Source organism: Prosopis cineraria, unplaced genomic scaffold (assembly GCF_029017545.1).
Source record: "Prosopis cineraria cultivar Desert tree isolate PC_DT_omini unplaced genomic scaffold, ASM2901754v1 PC3, whole genome shotgun sequence".
NCBI lineage: Eukaryota > Viridiplantae > Streptophyta > Magnoliopsida > Fabales > Fabaceae > Prosopis > Prosopis cineraria.
The window spans coordinates 36,447,393-36,472,675 of NW_026555334.1; the positions used below are offsets into that span (position 1 = coordinate 36,447,393).

Here is a 25,283-nt window from a genome sequence, read left to right on the forward strand (position 1 = left end):
CTTATTCAGATTCAGATTTGAACCTGATGGTTGATTTATATGCACTCTTCCACTACACCAATACTCCATATTGTCATATTTGTTTTAAAAATTAAGATAATCACTGTTAAAATAAAAACTTATATATTTAATTTTTTACTTAAAATTTGTGGGTTATCACAGTAATGATATTTTTTTTTTACACTTTTTATGTTCACATTCATTTTCATTTTTCTTAAGAAACTTAAACATGCTTGACTATGATTACTGGTACTATCATATTAAAAAATCATTTATGTGGTTCTTAAATTAGATTTTCATCTTTGCATCGGCAATAAATTATGAAATATTCTTTATATTATATTTCTATAATGTGATATTAACATTTTTTTAATTGATGTAATTTTCAAATCATCAATATCTTACTAAAATTGAGATGTGCCGACCCTGTACAATTGTTCACTAACTTCTGCAAATATATATTCCTTCTGTTCAATTTTAAGAAGGTATTTTAAAATTGTCTTTAATATTGCATGTTTTTTTATATTTATCCTTGTTTTGTAAAATGTTTTAATGAAAAAACTTTATCAATCGATTACACCTCTTCAAAGAAAAAAAAACTTTCATTAATTGCACTTTGAATATCTTACTTCCGAAAGGATGTCTTATATTTTTTAATGAAAAAAGTAATATATAGGTTAGTTGGTAAATTGGCTCTTGAATAATAATATATTTAAGAGCATCTAGAATCCTAAAACACTGCTGTATTGCCTATATTGTCAATAAATGTAAACATTAACAATTAATTGATCAAAAAAATTACAGTAAATGACCTAACAAATTTTTGAATCATTTTATATACTTTTTTATGTTATTGTCTATAATTTTTGTTTTTTTTTAGTTTTTGAGTTTTTTATAATTTTATGAGAAATTAATTTTTGTAAATCGTAAAGATGACATTTTATATGAGTTTAAACTAATTGATACCGACCAAATATAGTTTTATATTCATCACTTATTTCACATGGCCCCGAAAAGCATGTCCATCTCTCATCGTGACCAATTGGAATCATAAATAAGTTAAATTCATCACATGATTGTCCCAATGCGCGCACGCTCATACATACATAATTTTAATATACATTTTGTGAGAGCGGATCCCGCGCGCATCCCAGAGACCGATAAGATTAGCTCACATGGAATATTAATGAGTAGTGAGTTGGATTGGGAAATTTGAGGCTTACACTATTATAAAAAAAGTTTTTCATGTTGCTTTTTCAAAAAATATTTATATCCCTACAATGAGAAATATGAATAAGGGTGACATAAAAAGTTAACACATTCACATTATTTGTAAATGGAATGTTGATAATGAAAATAACATCCATTCTTAAAAAAAAATGACTTGATTTCTTCAACAACCACTTCCTTTTTAAGAAAAAGGAAAGAAACATGATTAATATAAACTACATCCTTTTTTACAAAAGTGACATTATTTATTTAATTTTTTTAATTAGGTAATCATTATTTTTCTTTATAACCAATTCGACCTGCAAATTTTAACAATAGCAACAATCCAATATATACAACCAATGTGTCTAACAAATAACAATAGCAAACATGTACTTTAATTTTATGATAGCTTCCACACAAATTAGCAAAGAATATCAAGCTTTTGAAATGTATATATATTTTCATCTTGCATACCAGGCCAGTTTCTGAAATGTATTCACTAAATATTTATGTGCAAGTGCAGGGAACCGCAGGTTTGAGACTTTTGAAAGAAAATGCTTCTCAGCATATCTTGCAAGAGGTAACGAGAAATGTTGTATATAATGATTTAGTCGCTCTATGCCTCTATCTGTCTCTCTTCTCATAACATTTTCAGCTTTTATTAATTCATATATCTATTAATGATTAGGTTAGAGAAATGTTCCGGAATAGAAGCAAATTTGAACTCGTTGCAGTTGCTGTTATTAATGGAAGCTTAGAAGGCTCTTATCTATGGGTATGAATAACGAAACCTATAGTAAGTTCAAAACAACGATATCCATCGATTGACGAATATAAAATTAAATTTAACTCAACCCATTACATCATGCGGCTATATATATATAGGAGGCAATTAACTATCTATTGAGCAACTTAGAGAAAGATTATTCAGAGACGGTGGGGGTGATGGATACGGTAGGTGCATCGGTTCAATTAGAATAATTAATAGGATTACCTGACCAAATTTCTTTTGAAACTTGAAAATCAAATTATGTGTGAGGTGAACAATTGACCAAATAACATACAGTAGAAGTAGCTTCAACCCATAAATAACACCAATGCCATAACCTAGCATTAAAGAGTATACAACGTGCTCTCTCAAGTAGAGTTTTATTAATACATTCTACAACACCATTTTGCTAAGGCTTTTGTAATGTCGTTATTAACATAGAACTCATTAAAATCATTTTCACATAACTCTAATCCATTATCTGTTCTTAACTTTTTAACTTTTCTCCCAGTTTGATTCTCAACTAAAATTTTTGACTTTTAAAATTAAGAGAAAAATTCATTTTTACACTTGAGAAAATAAACCCAAACTTTATAAGAATAGTTATCAATAACAGTCATCATATAACAACGTCTTTTAGCAGAAGGATATTTTGAGGTCCCTATATATCAGAATGTAAATAGTCAAAAACTTTAGTGTTATGAGTTGTAATAGAGAAACTAACTCTTTTCTATTTCCAAAAAATATAATGTTCATAAAATCCAATTTATCAATACTTTGACCACACAAAAGACCTTTCCTACTTAAAATATTCATACCTTTCTCACTTATATGGCCCAATCGCATGTGCCATAATTGGATAGTGTGAGAATCATTAAGCATGGATGTTGTAATAGCCACTGAACCTGTAACAATAGAACCTGGCAAGACATAAACAGTAGCATGATGATTACCTTTCACATAAAGAAGAGAGAGAACCTTTAAAAATTTTAAGAACTCGATATTCAACTGAATACTTGTACCCTTGAGATTCAAAAGTACCCAAAGAGATCAAATTCCTTTTTATCTTAGGAACATAATGAACATAGAAAGAGTTTTAATAGTACTATCATGAGTCTTGATATGTATTGTACTAATTTTTAGAATCTTACATTTATTATTATCACATATCAAACAATACTACGGTCAACAGATCTAGGATATAAGGACATATATGAAAAGTGTAAGTAGAATCAAGAATTCAATCAGTTCTATTCCTCCTATTAGTAGAGGAAATAGATAACAAAACATCACCATCTGACTCTCAATAACACTAGCTTTAGCGGATGATTTTTGAGGGTTCTTATTTTGTTCTTCTCTTTTATGTTTCTTTTTAAGTCTATAACACTAAGATATCTTATGACCTGACTTCTTGCAACAATTACAGGTTTTTATCATTGTTGTTGGATTTATGTCTCTTAGACTTAGATCTAGATTTTCTGCTACTTTTCTTTTCATCACTTCTCACCCTCACATTTAAACTTTCACTTTGTCCTCAGAATGAACTTCAAGATCAAAGTTTTCTTTGGACAATAAATTAGATTGTACATCTTCAAAGGCTAAGGTGTCTAAATTTCTATAAAGCATAATTTCTTTAAAATGTTTATAAGAGGGAGACAATGAGACAACTAATAAAATAACTTTATTCTCATCTTTAATTTTGATATCAATATTTTCTAAAATCTATAATAATGGAATTAAATTTATCAAGATGAGATTGAACAGAAGTACCTTCAACTATACGAATGGTGTATAGCTATCCTTTGAGATAAAGTTTATTTGTTAAACTTTTCGTCATATAGAGAGATTCCAAAGTCAATCACAATGAAGCCACATTGGTCTCATTAACTACTTTTTGTAAAACTTCTTTAGATGGGCATAGTTGAATAGTCAAAAGAGCTTTTTCATCTAATTCTTCATACTCATTAGACATAGTTACTGGCTTTTTATCCTTTCTAAGTAAAGCTTTCTTCAACTCATTTTGAATAAAAATGGCTTTCATCTAAACTTTCCAAATAGCTAAACTAATACTGCCATCAAACTTTTTAATGTCAAACTTTATAACAGTAGATATCATGAAAATTTTCAATTGAGAACAAGGCTTTGATACTACTTGTTAGAAATAAGGAGTGATCGCCCGAGAAAGGCTCAAGTTTATGGGTCATTTCTCTTTATTATATGAGTTATTAAGTCTAACTTTATTTGATGTGGGACTTTCTAAATCGTAACACACTTGGACACCTTAACAATTGTTAGGAATAGGGAGTGACAGCTCAGGAATTAGGGGAGAGGAGAGACGGGTAAGAGTAGCAGAAGGATGTCACATTTTAACTTAAAACTTTAAGACTTAAGTTTATAGGTCCTTCCTCTTTATTATGAGTTATTAAGCCAAACTTTATCTAATTTAAAACTTTTTACATCGTTTTATGTCCACTCACACTTTGACAATCTAACAATCCGTCCCTTAAGTGTGAGTCCACAACTTCCCGTATCAAAGACGTCCTCAACACCAAGCCCTTGTTGTTTGAGGGCCAACCTAGTTTTTCAAGTTTCAAACGGAGTAGCGCACACAAGTCTCTACTGAAGCAGGGCCAGTCTTGTTTTGCGCTTCAAACGTGTGAGCAAAAATGGGCTTACAGGTCCTGGACTTTACCTAATTCTGATACCATTTATTAAAAAGTACACAAATAATTAGCCAAAGTAAACAGAATAAAATAATTGAAAATTATAAAAAAGTTAGAGAAAAGTAATAAAAGGTAACACATGAAATTTAACACGGAAAAACCCCCTAATATGAGGGACGAAAAACTCACAGACAACAAACAAGTAATTTTACTATAAATATGAAAATTACAATAATTGTCTCTACTATGGAAGATGAAGAGATAAGATATAGAGAGAGAGAGAGCGCTTCTTATCAGCTAAAAATATTATCTTGAATAATAATAAATATATTCTAAAATATCAAATAGAGATATGATAGATTTACACTAAGATAATATATAAAAAATAATCATAAAAATTATAAAAATTTGAGTCATAATCTCAACAGATGCAAATTAGGTCCATCTCTTGTCACTCCTCATACTCTCCCAATATTAATGTTTTAAGCTATTATCACTTTCTTTCTTGTATCAAGGGAACTTGGGAAGGGGAAAAAGGTGAAAGCTACTTATATTAATTCAGTGTTTTACTCATGTTGTTTGGAATGTACCTTATCAACAAAAAACAAAAAGACAACACCATTCAATAAATGGTCCCACAGGTATTAGGTGAGTTGAAGCCAGGCCATACGATGTTGCCCTTTTAAAAATCACATATGAAACAACGGCGACTCCTAATTATTTTATTTTTTATGGTTGGCAATCTATGTATATATTTCTCGACAAGATCTCTCATCGCATCATATGCATCACACGTTTAACATCCTATTCTCACCCAAAAAAGAGAAGACATACATTTCTCAGCTTAATTGCTTGAAATTCAAATACCCAACAATTTATTTAAATGGCAATAATTTCTACTAGTCACATCAACTTTAATTAATAATAATAACAATTAGCTTTCAGTGTTAGGTTATTACAACCATTCAAGAAATATGGTATGATGTGATTCGCTCATCTGATATTTATCATTGTTTATATTTCTATATGTTACAGAACCTGACTATTTTTGTATATTTAAGTTAATTGCTATGATCCAAAAAAACTCTAGGTCTTTGAAAGTAATCTAAATTTAAAAAAAAATCAAAGACTTTTTTATGCGTGTAATTAATGCCATGTATAGCTTAATATGGAAGAAAGCAAGATGATAATAAAGATAGATAAAGATGGTAAATAATTAGTTATTAAATTCCCAAAAGCACGAAGTGCGTTCTGCTTTAAAAGGATATAATAACAATTTACGAGTGAAGAATAAGCATGTGATCATGATCACTATGTAAAGGAGGCGATGAGGATGGGCTTGATGTGGTCCAAGTGAAGCTGAAGAAGCTAATAACAGAGAGAAGGAGTGAGGTATGGGCACGGAGTCCCAAGTGTTGGGTGTGTTGCTGGTAATAATAATATGCCTAGTCCCTTGTTCCTCGTCCCAGTCGCAACTGCATCGTAAGACACTGAAATCAACATCAACCTCTTACGCTGTCATCTTTGATGCCGGAAGTACCGGCAGCCGTCTCCATGTCTTCCACTTCAACCGGACCTTAGACCTCATTCCCATTGGCCAAGATCTTGAGTTTCTCGACAAGGTCTCTCCTATATGTCCCATCATATCGTATATTTTTTTCTCTAATATTTTAATTACCTGCGTCTGCTATATTAGTTGCTTCTCTATCATATAATGTGTTTTTCATTCTCGGCTGCAGGTTAAACCGGGTTTGAGTGCATATGCCAAGAATCCAGAAAAAGCCGCTGAATCTCTGATTCCCCTTTTAGGGGAAGCTGAAGGCGTTGTTCCCAAAAGGGTGCGCCACAAGACTCCCCTCAGACTTGGGGTATACATCCTCACTATTTCTCATCATTTCTCTCACGAGTTGGAATAAAATAAAAGTATATAAATATATTTTCATTTTGCACGGCAGTTTCTGATATGGATTAACTGATGAATATTTATGTGCAAATGCAGGCAACCGCAGGGTTGAGACTTTTGGAAGGAAATGCTTCTGAACTGATCCTGCAAGCGGTGATGAGCAATATTATATATATTGACTTAGTTTCTCCATATATATCAGTCTCTCTTCTTATAACATTTTCCAGATCTCTTTAATTCATATTTAAATATCTATTAATAGGTGAGGGATATGTTCAAGGAAAGAAGCACTTTAAAACTCGAGGCAGTTGCTGTTATTGATGGAACCCAAGAAGGCTCTTATCTATGGGTATGATTCACGAAACCTACATTAAGTTCAAAACAACGATCTGTTGATGAATACGTATAAAATTAAATTCAACTCATCAACTCGTAACATCATACGCCTCAAATTTTGGTCACTAGGCAATAAATATTATGCGTGTCCGCTTTTAATTATGGGATTATATAAGATGGCCAAAAAACGAAAAATTATAGGATTAAATAAGCACATATATACAGTAATAAGTCATGAAAAATGGTGCTGAAGCGTGCCGGCGTCACACAGTCAACAGTATTACATGCGTGTTTATACTCCACAAGAAAGTGGTGGTGTGAAAAGGAAAAAGTATCTGAAGACACACACAGAGACACACATGCAACTAAAAAATAAAAGGTGTGTGGAATAATATTATACATAGGTGGCAATAAACTATCTATTGAGCAACTTAGCAAAAGAATATTGGGAGACGGGGGGGTGGTGGATCTGGGAGGTGGATCGGTTCAAATGGCGTACACCGTCTCAGAGGAAACTGCTGCAAAGGCTCCCAACGCTCCAGAAGCAGAGGACCCATACATAACAAAGATGTATCTCAAGGGAACCAAGTACTTCGTCTACGTTCACAGGTATATGTCTTGTTGATTTCTCTTTCCCATATAACAGATCTAACCTCAGATGATGCACATGCACTACTTTTTAATTATTTTGATGTTTTGATACCCTAATTTGAACGTGTTGCTTTCAGTTACTTGCACTATGGTAAAGAAGCGTCTCGTGCAAAGATCTTGAATATTACCCGTGATTCTGACAACCCTTGTATTTTAGCTGGCTTTAATGGTAATTATACAGTAATTACGACCAAACCCCCCCTTATATTATTATAATTTATAATAATAATAATCATCATCATACATACAGATCTGTCCTTGGGGTATGAAGAAACCTCTAAATTTTGTTGTACTTATATATATTTGAAATTGGGAAGGGTCTTATGTATACGGAGATGTGGAATACAAGGCGTCCGCCATGCCCAGCGGGTCGAGCTTCAGTGAATGCAGAGACACGGTTCTGAAGGCCCTCAATGTGAACGCCACATGTCCCCAGAAGAACTGCACGTTTGGTGGCATCTGGAACGGTGGAGGTGGACCCGGCCAGCAAAATCTCTACCTTGCCACTTCTTTCTATTACTTAGCTACTGAGGTACTCGATAGATACACACACGTATAGTAATCTTCAACAAAATAATAATAACATTTTATTCTATTCGCACATGGATCTATATATATTCTATTATGCAATTCTTTCATAGGCTGGGATTGCTGATATAAAGAAGCCCAGCGGCAAGGTTCGAATCGTGGATTTCAAGATCGCAGCAGAGCTCGCTTGCAAGACAACACTAGAGGAAGCCAATTCCTTCTTCCCATTGATCCAGGAAAATGTGCTTCAATACGTGTGTATGGATCTTGTATACCAGTATACCTTGCTGGTTGATGGGTTCGGTAGGTTTCATAATTAAATATTATTAATTAAAATGACTGGGTGCTGAGAGCTGCAATGTTATATTATATTATATTAATTAATAATTATTGTGTGGTGACAGGGCTAGATCCATGGCAAGAAGTGACAGTGGTGAAGAAACTCGAGTACAGGATTATCTTGTTGAAGCGACTTGGCCCTCGGCACTGCCATTGAAGCCGTCTCATCCTTACCCAAATTTGAACGCCTCTTGTACTTTGTTTAATTCACCATTTCTCACCCACCAGCAGCTGATAATAAGGTGTTTCCATCTATATTGGCCGTATGAGGTAGAATAAGAGGCATTAAAGGCACGGCCTTTAATTTGTTAACAAAAATATGTATGCAAGGAAACATTTCTTATCTTGAAACATTGAATGCTCTTTTTGTCTTGAAAAAAAAAAATAGATGTAATATAACTTTTAATCCTTGATGCCTGGTTTGGAATGTTGGAACTGGGACACGAGATATGGAAGTGAAACTCTAAAATTTGCTTGTTTAATATGCAGAAACTCAATTCTATCAAAAACCATGGAACTCGTTTTCATCACACGTACCCATAAGAACTCAATTTCATCCTTCTCACATAAATAAAATTTAAAAAATTAATTTTTTGGTTCCTATAGTTTAGCTCGATCAATTATACCCCAATTCCTAAATTTTAACTCATTATAACTCAATATTTATAGTTTTAACTTATTGTAACTCGATCCCGAAACTTAATTCTAGTAACTCAGTTATTATATTTAACCATTTCAAACATTATCCTTGTATTTTTTAAAAAATAAAATTATAAAGATTAAAATTTTTTTAAAATTTAGGGCTAATATTTTAAATTAATAAACCCTCTTAATCTTTATAAAAATTATAAAGATTAAAAATTTAAAATAATAACTTTTTAATAACTAATGTTTATTTTTAAATAATAAATATTTTAATGGGCGAACTATTGCAAAAGATTATTATGATTTTAAGAATTATACATCTCATCAAAAAAGAAATAATTTAAAATAAAATAAGTACTAGCTCTCGATTCATGAACTCTTCAGAACCACATGATTTGGGGGAGAAAGACTGTTAGGTTGTAAATAAATAAATTAATGACAGTACAAAATTTCTTATAAAATAAATTATAAATTTTAATTAAATAATTATAAATAAAAAATTTGTTATAATTTAAGAGTTATATTTAATATTTAAATATTTATTTATAATTTAAACTCCTAAATTTATAATAATCTGAATCAAAATTTTTAATTTAATCTTTTTAAAAAATTTATAAAAAACTTAATTATTTTTAATTTAATCTCTTAGACTTTACTGGTATCTTCCCTTGATTTAACCGCCAAGGGAAAACTTTGAAAAAATATATATATATATATATATTATAAAGTTTACCAGATATTATGCTCTCGATAAGGACAGCAGCTTCTTGCCAAAGCCTGGTGTCACATCTTTATTCTGTTGTTTTTTCACGTGTCTCATTGGGCTGCTCACAATTTATTTTTATTATTTTGATATCTTAGAAAGATTCGTACGATCTCAGGAATTGTTTTAAATATACGCGTGGTTTGATCGAGAAATCATGCAAGCTGATAGGAAGGCAATGTTACCACATGTTGTCTGTTGTTTGTCACGCAGCCAATTAACAATGCCATGTTATTCAAGAAACGGTCCCGCAGGTCGTCCCTGAGCCTGAAACAACACAATGCATGAAGCTGCTGTTGTAGTAATAATGTGTCAAAAATTTCACATTACTTAAACGAAGAGAGCTCGTAGTATATAAATACTAAAGAATGAAATGGATTAGTAAAATAGGCTTAAAAGAGAAGTGGGTTTGCAAGCATGAAACAAACTAACTCAGGGCGATCGTAGTTAAAATCAACCGATTCACCTCCCATGCTAGAGTTCAAGAGGCTTGGGTTTCTTTTACTGAATTATTTTTACAAAAATAAATAATTATTAGTTACATGAGCTTACCGGAAAGCCTCATTTTTTAGCTATCTGGAGTTTGAATTTAAACCATAAGTGTTTTTGGCTTTTAAACAAATTCTTGAAATGGATGTATAAATTCCTAAACGTGTTTGCCCCTTAACGTTTTTAGACAAATGCTTAAATATATTTTATGTTTGTGTAACTCGTCCAGTAAATGCTGCCCAACATTTGTCCAAGATCTTGGCCTATATATAGGCATGCATGTGGACTGAACTGGACACCAGCCTCTTAAACTTTTGAGGCATTTCTCTCCTCCTCCCTCCAACTTCTCCTACATTCTTATTCTTCATCTAGTTTATTTCCTGTTAGTGCTGCTGTTCTGGTGCCTTACTTGTACAAGAAGTGCTTGTTTAATCTTGGAGAACTGTTGGTTCGTCATCCTGATGTGTCAAAATAGTTCTTAAGGACAGTGTGCTTCGACATGACTCAAGCAGCTTAGCTCTCAGTCTACCACTATACAACTAATAATCTTAAGAACTATTCGAACTAAATGGCGTCCAACGGTGTTGAGAATCTTGTCCCCAAGGATGTAGCTGGTGGTTCTAGTGGAAATCACTTCATCCTTGCTGCTGTTGCTGTCCCCCTGCCGAGGCCATTCCTAGAGATATCAAAGATAGAGGTCATTGACGACAAGAATTTTAAACGTTGGCAAAAACGAGTCTTCACCATTCTTGATATGCAAGGTGTGGCTGTTGCTCTTGCTCAAATCGAGCCTGCTGCTGATCCTGACTAAGCCCAAAGAGTTGTATGGACTCATTAGTACTTTATTTAATGATCTATTCAATGTCTACTGTGTCTACAAGGAAGCTTGTATGATCTAGGAGTCTCGGGTGACAAATTACACTGTGAGGATGCTAGCAAACAAAAATTCATTGTGAAAAATTATTATAAATGAGAGATGATCGAGAACAATGATGTGAATGAGCAAATCAATGAATATCACAAGTTGCTGGAGGAGCTTTGTGCTGAAAACATCAACCTTCCAAATGAGTTCGTTGCTAGAATCCTAATTGAAAAGCTACCATAATTGTGAAATGATTACAAACAGCAGTTGAAACACAAACAGAAGCAGCTGTCCTTAGTTGACCTGATCATTCACATAATAATCAAAGACACCAACCATAAGGTAGTACGTGCAACTCGAACCAAAGAAATGACATCCAAAACCAATGTGGTGGAGATAAAGCCTCAAACGAGATATAACCCTAAAACCAAAGATAACAAATAGAATAGGAAATCTGATTACAAACCCAATGCTTATAACCCCTCTTTTAAGAAAAAAGGAGACTGTTTTGTCTATAGTAAACTAGGACACTATGCAGTACAGTAGAGGAAGAGAGCGAACCATTATAAGCCTCAAAAGCCAAAATTAAATTTGGTACAATGAGATGATGACAATGATGATGACATCATTACTGCAATAGTGTCATAAGCTCTCTTGATTTCTAATGTGAAGAAATGGGTGGTAGACTTTTAGGCTACTAGGCACATATGTGCTAATCAGGAGATGTTTACCTCCATAATCTTATAAAAGAAGGGGAAGATCATGTTTACATTGTTGATTCCCAAACTACCAATGTTCAAGGAAAAGAAAAAGTGTTCTTAAAGCTCACATCAAGAAAGACTCTGGCTCTTAACGATATTCTATATGTGCCTAAAGTTAGAGCAAACATAATTTTAGTTGCTCTGTTAGGGAAAGGTGGAGTTAAAGTGTCATTTAAATTTGACAAAATTATAATGCCAGAGAATAATGTATTTGTGGGGAAAGGGTATTGTAATCAGGAACTGTTTATTTTGAATGTTGATGAAATGAATAAGACTGCATCTTCTGAGTATGTGCCTATTTATATGATTGATTCCTTTAATTTGTGGCATATTAGACTAGGTCATGCTAGTAAAGGTTATATAAATAGGATGTGACAACTTAAACTATTTTCTGAAATTAAAAACAGTGATAAGGAAAATCATACAGTTATCTCATGGGGAGTTGGTTGCACCCACAAATGATATAAATACTACTGTTGCATTAGCTTTACTTACGTCGGTACTCGGTAGCATATTTTTATGTAGGTCTTTTCAAAAAAAGGATTAGGTTATTTTAGTAAATACATCCAACCAACCTCAATCCTTTTACCGATTAACATCTTAGAAGATTTCACAAAACCCTTATCAAAAATATCTTGTATATACCTCTTATATCAACAAAAATGGACACTATGTAACTTTATTGCACTGTAAAAACTATACTATGGACCCTCTCTTTTTAGTGGATTATCTCGGGTAAAGAATTAATATTTGTTCTAGTTTTATTGAAGGGTGATATAGATAGAAAATCGATCTTTTTCTGGCATCATATCTATAGTTAGCGCATTCATTATAGTTAGAAGCTCCAGCTCCGTATTCAATTTGAATTAGCAAAAGCATTCGAGGCATAAAATCTCTCAATTTTGACATAATGTACTTATTCGATCTAATAAGTACATTAGATTTAATAGAATTATTTTTCTGTATCCAGACTAATACCAATCTAACCCATTTCATGAATGAATAAATCACTACAAGTGACAGAGATTCCATCCGCAAACGCAAAGTTTATGGCTAAAAAACAATTATAATGAAAAGAAAAGTGTCCATGTCTAATAGTAAGGGATAGGGATGACAGGATTTAAACCCGTGACATTTTGTACCCAAAACAAATGCGCTACCAAGCTGTGAAGTGTGTGCAGAAACCAAACAAAGTAAAAAAACCTCATTTTTTTAATCAAAGAGAACCTAAATTATTGTCTTTAATTCACATTGATTTAGGTGATTTAAAACAAACTATGACTAGATGTAGTAAAAAATATTATATTACTTTTATTGATGATTTTTCAAGATATACTAAGGTACACTTGTTAAAAAATAAAGATGAGACTTTTAAAAAATTTCTTTTATACAGAGCAAAAGTTGAGAATCAGTTAAAAAAAAAAAATTAAAAGAGTTAGATCTAATAGAAATGGAGAATATATTTTGTTAAATAATTTTTATGAAAAAGAAGGTATTATTCATGAGAAAACACCTCCTTATTCTCCCGAGTCTAATGATGTTGTAAAAAGAAAAAATAGAACATTAAAAAAATGATGAATGCTTTGCTTGTGAGTTCTTCTGCACTGATAACTTGTGGGGTGAAGTTATTTATCTGCATGTTTCTGTACAAAATAGGATACCTCATAAGAAAACAAAAAAAATACTTATGATTTGTGAAAAGGTTTACCCTAAATTTAAAATAGTTGAAAGTATAGGTGTGTCTCGTAAAAGTTTTATTGCCTAATCCTAAAAAGAAAAAAAATTGATTCTAAAATTTCTCATTGTATATTTATTGGGTATATTGAACAAAGTGTAGCTTATCACTTTTTAGTTTTTTATTCAAAAGAAAAATATTGATTATTTTGACACTTTTTCTTCTATAACTAGAATTTCTTTTATAAGAATTATTATTGTTTTGGCTTCAATTTACAAATTTTTTGTTCACTAAATGGATGTTAAAACAGCATTTTTGAATGGTGATTTGGAAGAAGAAATTTATATGATACAGCCTGAGGGATGTGTGATTTTTGGGGAAGAAAATAAAGTTTGTAAACTTGTCAAGTCTTTGTATAGCTTAAAACAAGCACCTAAACAATGGCATGAAAAAACTTGATCAAGTTTTGACAAATGGTGGTTTTTCTATTGTTGAAGTAGAAAGATGTGTTTATACAAATCTTGTGAATAATGATTGTGTGATTATATGCTTATATGTGGATGATATGCTAATCTTGGCTTTAGTATGTATGTTGTTAATGAAACAAAAAATTTTCTTTCTTCAAATTTTGATATAAAAGATATGGGTGAAGTTAAGGTAATCTTTGGTGTAAAAATCATAAGGAATGAAAATGAGATTTTGCTTCCCAAGAAGATTATGTTGAGAAATTTTCAGAAATTTAGACATCTTGAAGATACTCCTCTGAGTACTCTTTATGATTCAAGTGTGCAATTAAAAAAGCACAGGGTGACCCAGTTGCTCAATCTGAGTATGTACAGATTATTAGGAGTCTATTGCATTTGATAAATTTTACCAGAACTGATATAGCTTATGTTGTAGTTAGATTGAGCAAATATACCCACTGTCCAAGCAGTAAATACTAGAAGGCTCTAGTGAGAGTCTTGAGATATTTGAGAGGTACCATGAATTATGGTATATTGTATAATGAATTTCCTGTTGTTTTAAAAGGATATAATGATGCTAACTAGATTTCAAATTCAGAAGAGACAAAATCCACTAGTGGTTATATTTTCACTCTTGGTAGTGGTGCAATAACCTGAAAGTCTGCAAAACAACCAATCAATACAAAGTCCTTAAAGGATTCTGAATTTATTGCCATAGAGCTGGCTAGAACTGAGGTTGAATGGTTGAAAAACTTCTTAACAAGTATTCTAATAGGTGAAAAGCTCACACCATCAGTGTTTTTACATTGTGATAGCCAATTTGCAATAGCAACGACTAAAAATAAAACCTTTAATAGCAAAAGTAGAAATATTCGATTAAGACATAATATTATAAGGCAGCTACTTAAATATGGGGTCATCTCAATCAATTATGCAAGATTAGAGTTAAATCTGGCAGATCCATTAACTAAGCCCTTAAGGAAGAAATTTATTATTTAAACATCGAGGGGAATAGGACTTAAGCCTATTTAAAATTAATGGTGATGGAAACCTAATCTTTGTGATTGGAGATCCTATGAAGAAGGTTTAATGGATAAGAACAAGTCACTTGTTAGTTCTACTAGCACTTAATTTTTGTCCTTTTCTATGGCTTGAAAAAGTGCTAGAATGTATTGAACGGAGGCTGAGCGAAACCTCTTAATGTTTTCATAGTCTTTATGGATGGTGTATTCATTGTAGATACGCTTGATAAAAACACCTATACAAATGTGGAGTGCGACTGCTCCTATAAAATCGTGGCAAAATCTTTAGAACATTTGTTAAAACTAGACACACACATAGCTGATAATGTGTAAAACCATCATTAACAACAGAGACTGTGGGGGTATAATCCAATTAATAAGACCTCTAGTACACACTCAAGATTTGTTGGTTTAATAATAAAGTTACACCGACTTTTTTATGTGCTAAGTTTTATTCATGTAAGTTTGGTTTAAGTCGACAGATACCAAATTAAAAGTGATTATCCTCCGTATGAATAATTCAGATAATAGTAGATCCTTTTGACACATGTGGGAGATTGTTGTAATAACTCTGTGTGTGTGTGTGTGTCCCACATTGCCTAAATAAAGAGAGCTCATAGTGTATAATACTAAGGAATGAAATGGGCTAGTAAGATGGGCTTGGAGGAGAAGTGGGCTTACGCACACGAAATAGGCCAACCCAGGACAATCGCAATTGAAATCAATCGATTCGTCCCCATGCACGAGCTCAAGAGACATTGGGTTCCTTTTACCTAATTATTTTTACAAAAATAAATAATTATTCATTTACATAAGCTTATAGGAAAACCTCATTTTTTGGCTGTCTGGAGTTTGAATTCAAACTGTAAGCATTTTTGGCCTTCAAACAATTCTTGAAATGGATGTATAAATTCCTAAATGTGTTTGTCCCCATAAACGTTTCCAGACAAATGCTTAAATATATTTTATGTTTGTGTAACCGGTGAATTAATCTAGTAAATGCTGCCCAATGTTTGTCCAAGATCTTGGCCTATTTATGGGCATGCGTGCGGACTGAACTGGAGACCAGCCTCTTGAGCTTTTGAAGCATTTCTCTCCTCCTCCCTCTGACTTCTCCTACATTCATGTTCTTCATCTGAGTTTATTTCCTGTCAGTGCTGCTGTTCTGGTGCCTTGCTTATGCAGAAAGTGCTTATTTAATTTTGAAAAATTGTCGGTTCGTCGTCTCAGTATGCCGAAATAGTTCTTAAAGATAATGTTCTTCGACACGGCTCAAGTAGCTCAGCTCTCAATCTACCACCATACAGCCAACAGCTGCAATCTACAAGTGGTCCTAACTCCTAATTATTTTATTTTCTCTGGTCGCAGTCTCTCTGAATTCACGATGAGGTAGCTCTATTCACATCATATGCATCACAAGTTTTAAGATTCTTTTTCTTTTTTAACCCAAACAAGAAGCAGAACTAATTGATATATGCAACAAGAAGAGGCATTTGCGTTGCACCGGAAAAATGAAACTATATACAAAGGATTAATAAGTATAACGAGTTGAGTTAAGCAAAAGCGATTGTTTTTCACAACTTGATGGGTCAGTATTTAAATACTTGGAAAAAAAATTATCTTCATTTAGTGTTTGACAGCAACTCAAACATGATTATTTTCTGTGCAAGAACACCTATATATCCAGCGCAATAAAATATTTTTAAAAATAAATGAAAGAACTTGCAATATTTTAATGGAAAGTTGAGATGGAGTTAGGGTAGTTTTATAATTTTTAAATTAAAATTTTAAAATTATGAATTAGTTAAATTAGAAAATTTGAGTGGGAAGGACATGTGGCATTACCATTTTGCATGGCGTTCTAATTATATATTACTATATATATTATAAAATTGAATTTGATTATTATTTTTGGTTTAGATTATTTTTTTTAATCATTATAAATTTGAAATTAAGTTAGGATAATGGAGAGAAGTGTGTGTGAGGGATGTAATTTTATTTATTTTTGAAATAAACAATAAATCATAAAATTATAAAAGACACGCGGATAACCAGACCTAAACTTGGATTAAATGAGATAATGGATAAATATACGGGAGAGAAATAGTTTTATTTATTCTTAAAATAAACATAAAACATAAAAATTAAATATGGAGAAACAAGTTGGAGGCATGGAGGTTATAAATGGAAAGGGGGGGGGTGGAAAGGCGAGCAAGGAGTGGGAGAAGCAAGCATGCAGTGGCGAGTGGGAGTGTGGATATGGTGCGTGGTGGCGGTGGGGACGGCGTCGTGGTGCGACGGCGATGAGTTCACACACCGGAAACTGGGGGCTCTGCATCCCAAATCCACGAGCAATATCTCGTCTAGCAACTCCTCCTACGCTGTGATACTTGACAGCGGCAGCACGGGCACCCGCCTTCACGTCTTCCACTTCAACCAGAGCTTAAATCTGCTTTACATCGGCGACGATTTTGAGTACTACTACAAGGTTAACCACTTTCAATTCATCTTCATGGTCATGGGAATGGTGATGATGGGGGCTAATCAATTAATTAATTGTAAGTAAATGAACAAATGCCACAGGTGACGCCGGGGCTGAGTTCGTACTCGAGCAATCCGGAGGAGGCGGCAGAATCGGTGATGCCGCTGCTGACGAAAGCGGAGAGTGTGATTCCGGAGGAGTCTCGCTCCGTTACGCCCCTCCGCCTCGGGGTTACCTTCTTCTTCTCTTTCTTGTGCTTCTTTCTTCATTCCTGAGGAAATTAACCGCACAGACACACTGTTATTCCATATATCTGCTTTGCTCGTGCAGGCCACTGCGGGTTTGAGATCTTTAGACACCAATACTTCTGAACTCATCTTGCAAGCCGTACGTAACTCTCACTCCTCCCTCTCAGCTCTCTCTCCGAGCTGCCGATCCTTCATTTAACTCGCCGCAATGCTTGTTTAAGATTAAATCCAGTGTTGTTAGCCAAAAAAAGAGATCAATCCGTTGTTTGGCGCTTCAATTGACTCGTGACAAAAGTGATTTTTTTTTAAAAAAATTTAAATAATTTATCAAAATAAGCTGAAATTTTCTTTTCATTACGGTGGTGATTTTGAAAAGGTTAAACAAGCCCAAAAAATGTATGTTTAACTTAATTAAGATAAAAAAGCATAATGTTAATAACTATACAATTTTTATTCATATTGAAATAGTTTTTTTTTTTGACGCGTCATTATAATTTTATGTTTTATGTCTTGTGCTTTATTAACCAATTTTAACAATTTTTTACCTCTAATGTTGTTTAAAAAATATTTAAAATTATATTTTTTTCCTAAAAAAAGAGTACTAATATTTATTTTGAATAAAAAAATTTGTCCTTACTACTTGATTTTTATGGGTCATTAGGATTGGAGGGAGTACTTAAAAAATTTATGCAAATGAGCATATCATTATCATATGCATAGATTTTTTAATATGGGCCAACGAACCGTTTCAAACGTCGTTTGTGGGCAGGAAACAACTGGGCTTTTAAGTGGTGGACAGTACAACAATTACATGGGGCACCTCATAGAAATCATTAATCAAGAATGAATGCCGAATGAAATAATTACATGGATGCATGATTGGAGGCGTGACTACAACGTTTTGTCGTTTATGCTAAAATATTCAGGCGCAGCTTCAACGACATATCCGTTCACGCTTTCAACATTTTTATTTAATAATAATTAATTGCCATTAATTGAATTTCCCCTTGTCATATGTTTCCCAAGGTGAGGGATGTCGTGAAGAGCAATACCTCATTCGAGTTGGAGTCAGATGATGCGATAGCCATTCTCAGTGGAAACCAAGAAGGATATTATCTATGGGTAAAGTAAAGTGGCCTTAATTCTTTACAAACCTGGAAATCATCCAGATACACACACACACACACGCGTACCTAGCTGAGGTAAACATCTCAATGTGGACTCCGGTTGAACAGAGCATTTTTACAAATAAGAACACTTTCGTTTGAATTATATGTTAAAAATATGAATTGGGAAAGGATCATAATTTGAACAGGTGACGGTGAACTATCTGCTGAATAAGCTGGGCGAAGAGTATCCAAACACGATAGGAGTGGCAGATCTGGGAGGAGGATCGGTTCAGATGGCTTATGCCATCTCAGAGGATGTGGCTGCCAATGCTCCCTCTAATGCCCCTAATGGAGACGCTTACGTCACTAAGATTTACCTCGGCGGATCCTTGTATCACATCTACGTTCACAGGTCTCTCCGCCCCAGAGTCGCCGGATTATTATTATGATAGGACTCGCCGGATTATTATGAACTGACTACTCCTGTAATTATTGATCCATGATTGATTAGCAACAGTACTCTTCCGATTAACTGAGCTTTAGTTTGCACTGTTCTGCGTATTTCATCCACCAGTTACTTGAACTTCGGTAAAGAAGCATCCCGTGCAGAGATCTTAAATCTGACCGGTGATTCTGACAACCCTTGTATTTTAACCGGCTTCAATGGTAAGTAATTACGCCATATATGTCTGATGAAGAAAGCAGATGCAGCAACTGATGGACTCTGATTGAATTTGGCGGTTATCTGAAATGGGAATTAAGGGACATACGAATACGAAGATGTTGAGTACAGAGCGTCGGCGCCGGCGAACGGGTCAAGCTTCAGTGAATGCAGGAACACAGTTCTGAAGCTTTTCGACTTTAACACCACGTGTGCACACAAGAACTGCACATTTGGGGGCGTTTGGAACGGTGGAGGCGGACCAGGCCAGAAACAGCTTTACCTCGCCACTTCCTTCTATTACCTCGCCGTTCAGGTATTATTGTTTGATGCCACACCATTTTCACCTTGCTTCATTCATTCGCAATTATCTCCTCCCCCCACCCCCAACCCCCGGGGTTTATCATTAATACTAATAAATCTGAATGTGTGTGTGTGTAGGCAGGTTTTGCAGACCCGAACAAAACGAGCAGCGAGGTTCGTCTAATAGATTACAAGATAACAGCAGAGCTTGCTTGCAAGACAACATACGACGAGGCCAATACTACTTTCCCACTGATAGACGAGGACGTGCTGGCATATACGTGCATGGATCTTGTATACCAGTACACCTTGCTGGTCGATGGATTTGGTACGCTTCAGCGAGTTCATACTATTGATTTTTGTTTAATTTGTATCTAGAAAATGATTAGTTAACGATGACATGTTTTCTACGGTTGGCTTGGCAGGTCTGGATCCATGGGAAGTGGTGACGGTCGTGAACCAGATAGAATATGAAGGTTCCTACTTGGATGCATCGTGGGCCCTGGGCAACGCCATTGAATCTATTTCTTCTTTATCTGCATTCAAACCATTGATGTACCTCGCATAATAAGTATGCTATATCTAATTATATCATCTGTGCTGAAGGGAAGAGCTAAATGTATGAGCCCACTTCTCAAACATGCATGACCATGATGTTTTCAATAAAGCTCCTTTTTCCCCCTCTATCCGCACCATTACGTTGGCTAATAATTTGCCATGTATAAAACCTATGTAACAAAATTATATTATAATCAAATTTACTTCTTAGGCTGTTTGATGCTTTGATACCTGGGACTCAAATGATTTTTAAAGGAACAGTGTAGTGAATCTAGTGCATTGGCCGAAAGGGGAAGAAACGAGGGACGCGTACGTCGGACGACACTGTGGACGTGATTGTTTTTGGGTCGAGTGGATCGGATGACGAAGTGCTTCCATTGACATTGATTGGGCCTCAAATGGGCTTTCTTGAGCCCAAATATCCGAGCAATGGGCTTAGAGGGGCTACTATGGTCTTAAACTGGAACCAGCTTTCTAGTTACTTTATTTAAACCCAGTGGATAGCAATGCGTTGATTACGGAATAGGATACTGATTGAATTAGGCAGAGGAAGGACGGACGGACGGACCGACCGACCGACCGACCGAGTCAAGAGATGGTAGTTTATTCTCGGCACAACCGAGCTGGCAAATGATGTACAAGTCACGGGTATCTGGTTCTGATCCTTCCTACTATTCCATTTCCATGCAAATTTGTAAACCTAATCGATTCGGAAGTCCTGTTAAAAAGAATTCATGATATGAGACTCCACTGCTTCATTGGAAACGAAACAAATTCTAGGTCACTACTATAGATTTTAAAATATTTGATGCTTATATATTTTACGATTGTAAGTAAAAACTTTGAATTTGAGGATGCAGAGAAAGGAGAAGAGAATATTTGATTATTAAACTATTAACCGTTAAATATATAGTTACACATATTTGATGGTTATTAATAAAACCATTAAACTTATATTATAATATTTGAAATTTTTTATTTTTAGAGTATTCTTTTCATAAGTTTGATAATTGTATGATACAACTGCTAAATACAAGAATAAAAAGTTTAATGGTTAAATATACATCTGTTAAATTTATAATAAAAATTGTAATGGTTAAACATACAATCGTTAAATTTATGTAATTTTAAATCAGACATATATCGCGCAAGCTCATTGAAGCTTGAGACATAACAAGAAACACCCAAATCACCCAAACTCTCTTTGAAATTTCTTCTCTACACTAAATCTCTGCAATTTCATCTCCCTTCGAAGCATTGTCTTTTGAAATGTAATCCCAATATTCTTCATGTCCTAGCTTCTTCAAGCACCACATCGTTCTCCCAAAGGTGTTGCTTTCCCAATGGAGCAAGCACTTGCTTCACAAGGAATCAGAGCCTGCTTTTTACTCTCCTAAGGGCATTCCCTATTTTAGTTTGGTGGAATCCATTCGAGCACATTGATTTGGATTTTGTTTTGCAGACCAAAGCCATTCTCAAGTGCATTTAAGCTATAGATTCTCACTTTTTTTTCAAATTGTTTGAAGTTCAAATTGATGAATATGGTAGCTACTAGTTTGTAATTGATACCTATATTAGATTGCTTGCTTTGCATTGATTATTTTCTTAATAGCTGGGTGCTTAATAGATGCATGTTGATTTTTTTTTGCTTGCTTCACATGCCATTAAATGGATGCACACAAGTTATTCGATTAAATGTCTCTGAGAAATTAATTGAGACATCCACACACTACTATTTCTAGGTACACATTGTTTACCAACAAAATTAAATTGAAGTCCCACCCTTGATACCTTTTTCAACATATCAATTCAATCCTCTAAGTAATTGAAAAGCCCTAAATCGTATCAAATTTTTTAAAGAAAATAAAATATAGCTGAGTATACCCTAGATCATTAAATCCCAAGAAAGCAAGCTTAAATAACCAAAGAAAATTCATAAATAATTTTCACAAGTTAAAAACAATGTTGTTTTGAAAATCAAAACTAAGGTTTAAAGTGTTTATGATTTTTGAATTTTATAGAAAAATGTAAAGAGAGATGAAATTGACTTAACCAAGTAAACAAGTGACTTTTTCAAGATTTAAATCCACTTTTACCATTATAGAATCCTAAGTTTAATTCATTCGGTTCTTGCAATTCATTTAACATTATGTAAAATTTCTAATTACCATTAGAATTAGGTGATTGTGGCTTAGACTAAGATATAATCCCTATGAAAATTATATCAAACAATGACTTGACTCAAAATTAGACATTGCCTTGCCTTGACTATGTTCTAACACTTAAAACCAATCAAAAATTAAGCAATTGACTTCAACTTAAGACTTAAACAGAAGCCAACTAATTTAGACATCACACAAGGATTGAACAGAATAACATTACACAACAATAGCTATGGAAGCATAAATTCAAACATTTAGTGTACATCATCCAATTTAAGAGTGAATTCAAAACATCTAAGTCTCTCAAAGGAGTGAAATCAACTAGAGAATTCAATCTAATTAGAATTGAATCACCAAGCTAATGGTGACAAGAAAATTAGAACAATTAGACGTGGGTTACAGCAAACCGAAATGAAATGGAATTAAGAAAACTCAAGTGAAAATCTCATCTCCCTTGAAGAACTCTAGAGAAGATTCAGCTACTCATTTCGTTCTCCTCAATGGTTGATTGTAGAAAACGTCCACAAGAAGCTGCCATGGCTGAACGCTTGAAGGAAACTGTGAGCTTGGCGAGCATGCGATTGAACTGGAAACTAAGAGGAGAAGCTGTGATGGCGAATCTGTGCGACGAGATAAGAGTCCGCAACCACGTGCAGCCAACTGAAAACCGAAAGGAAGATGAGTGTTCTTGCGTGTGTGAGGTGGTGCGACCAGAGGAGAGTCAGCGATCGTGCGAAGTAGAGGAAGATGTGCAATGGTTCTGCAACTCAGAGCTCGTGAGCGTCCGCCTGTGATGCTCTGAAACCTCAAAGGAAAGTGAGCAAACCTGTGCGTGTAATTGGCCAAATTCAGACTTGGATGAAGATGGGCGATCATCTCTGAACCCAGAGAGTTGTCCGTGTGGAGCTGTGAACCAGAGGAGATGACCATTTTTTTTTTTCCCAGCTCCGCGACCACGGAAGAAGAGTCACGCCTTCTCCGTTTTTCCGTTTTTGCATTTTCCTGTTTGCTGAAAAGTCAAAAAAACTAATTTAAAATAAAAAAATTAATAAAAATTACCAAATTGGCCCATTAATTTTTTTTAAAAACACAAAGTAACAAAAACTAAATTAATCCAATGCAATTGAACCAAATAAAATTTTAAAAAATGAGAATAAAAATTTCTCAAGTTATAAAATGTGTCAAAGAATTAAAATTTCATATTAAAAACAATTAATTTCAATAAAATGTACAAAATGATCAAAATACCCTTAATGCCAAAACTCAATTCAAATTAGCCTATGATCAAATTCAATGCTAAAATCATGCATATAAGGGTCTAAACTAATAAAATATGGTCACAAATGTAAAAGAAAAGTGTGCAAAATATATGACTTATCAGTGATGAATCCAAAATTTGGTGTACAAAAATAAAAATTAAATTGATAATGTGTAAGGGCTCCCACACATATATAGACACTTTTACTCTCAACTGTTAGACGTAATGGCTTGTGACATTATGTTTAGCTTAAGTTATGATGATATCAAATATAATGAGTCAACTATATTTATGCCTAATTATTTTCATATATAAAGAGTAGTTAACCATGAATATAGAACAAGTGCTTTAAAATATTTTTATTTATATTGTTTCATATTACATTAATTTGAAAAAATAATTTCTGTGCATCAAAATTATTTTATGCTATCATATTTTTTCTTATCTTAAATTGATTATATATCCAAGAGTGTTCATAGTATTAACTCTCACAACTTGGATATATACATATTGATACTTGGACTAATCATTTTATTCATGATATAGTATTTAAGGTTGTCCAAAGTAAAGATGAAAGTAAGCATGAAGAGGAACAAAGTTGAAGTCATCATTTGCATGCTACACTCATGATTGAAGAACATAAAGATAAAGAGAAGAATAATTCAAGAAGAGCTTAAAACATCATAAAGTTATGTGTAGTGAACCCTCTAAATCATGCATGGGAACAGCTGAGACGCACGTGTGATTTAACATTAGTGTTCAAATCTCGCGTGAGAGCACCTTGGACATATGAATGAAATTGCACCCAAAAGCCTTGTTTTGCACTAAATAGCCTCTGTAAGCAAAATCATGAGTGAAGCACCTTGTACACAAGCGTGAAATGACCTCTAGAATCTTATTTTTCATTCTATAGCCTCTATGGTCCAAATCATGTGTGAAGACACCTTGCTTCCTTGCGTGATTTGTCTTCTAGACATTACCACATGCAATTTTTTGTGTGATTTGTTAGGTTCCTAAGCAAGAATTTACACCTATTCATGTGGAACTCCAAAATACGTGTGAGGCACTTTCAAAACACACGCGATATGTCATTTTCACTTGTGAAACCTTTAAAACACATCTCAATCAACCTTGGTTCCTCACAAAATTTTGCACTAATGGCTATAATGACGTGTAAGGTCTCTAAACAGTCATCTAATGTCTTTAACATGTATTTCACTCCACAAGCTATACATTTAGCAATCCAAACTGAGCTGAACAAGAGACTAACCTTAAAAATCATTGAGCTATGAAATTCATAATCATATTACCCTTATTATATAAAAATCATTGTTCTTGAGCCAATATCATATATATCTTTATTATTTGGTATTAAAGCTTTATTGTACTCATTACTCTTAGAGAAAGTTTCAATTGAGTG

The 25,283-nt window shown here is 33.7% G+C and overlaps 2 protein-coding genes across 2 annotated transcripts; both read left to right on the top strand.

The window, feature by feature from the left end:
* Positions 1 to 5,943: 5,943 nt before the first annotated feature.
* LOC129305698 (nucleoside-triphosphatase-like) lies at positions 5,944 to 8,807 on the top strand. The gene is given in 12 exon segments (XM_054945680.1): positions 5,944 to 6,266; positions 6,384 to 6,512; positions 6,644 to 6,700; positions 6,810 to 6,896; positions 7,288 to 7,336; positions 7,339 to 7,492; positions 7,612 to 7,703; positions 7,852 to 8,066; positions 8,176 to 8,365; positions 8,467 to 8,511; positions 8,514 to 8,540; positions 8,543 to 8,807. Coding segments are annotated over 12 exon segments (1,338 nt in total). The 5' UTR covers positions 5,944 to 6,038; the 3' UTR covers positions 8,608 to 8,807.
* Positions 8,808 to 17,285: 8,478 nt separating this feature from the next.
* On the top strand, positions 17,286 to 20,569 carry LOC129305697 (nucleoside-triphosphatase-like). The gene is made up of 9 exons (XM_054945679.1): positions 17,286 to 17,570; positions 17,666 to 17,794; positions 17,895 to 17,951; positions 18,839 to 18,934; positions 19,128 to 19,333; positions 19,496 to 19,587; positions 19,684 to 19,898; positions 20,024 to 20,213; positions 20,311 to 20,569. The coding sequence occupies exons 1-9, from the start codon at positions 17,316 to 17,318 to the stop codon at positions 20,451 to 20,453; spliced, it is 1,383 nt and encodes a 460-aa protein (XP_054801654.1). The 5' UTR covers positions 17,286 to 17,315; the 3' UTR covers positions 20,454 to 20,569.
* The last annotated feature ends 4,714 nt before the right edge of the window (positions 20,570 to 25,283 follow it).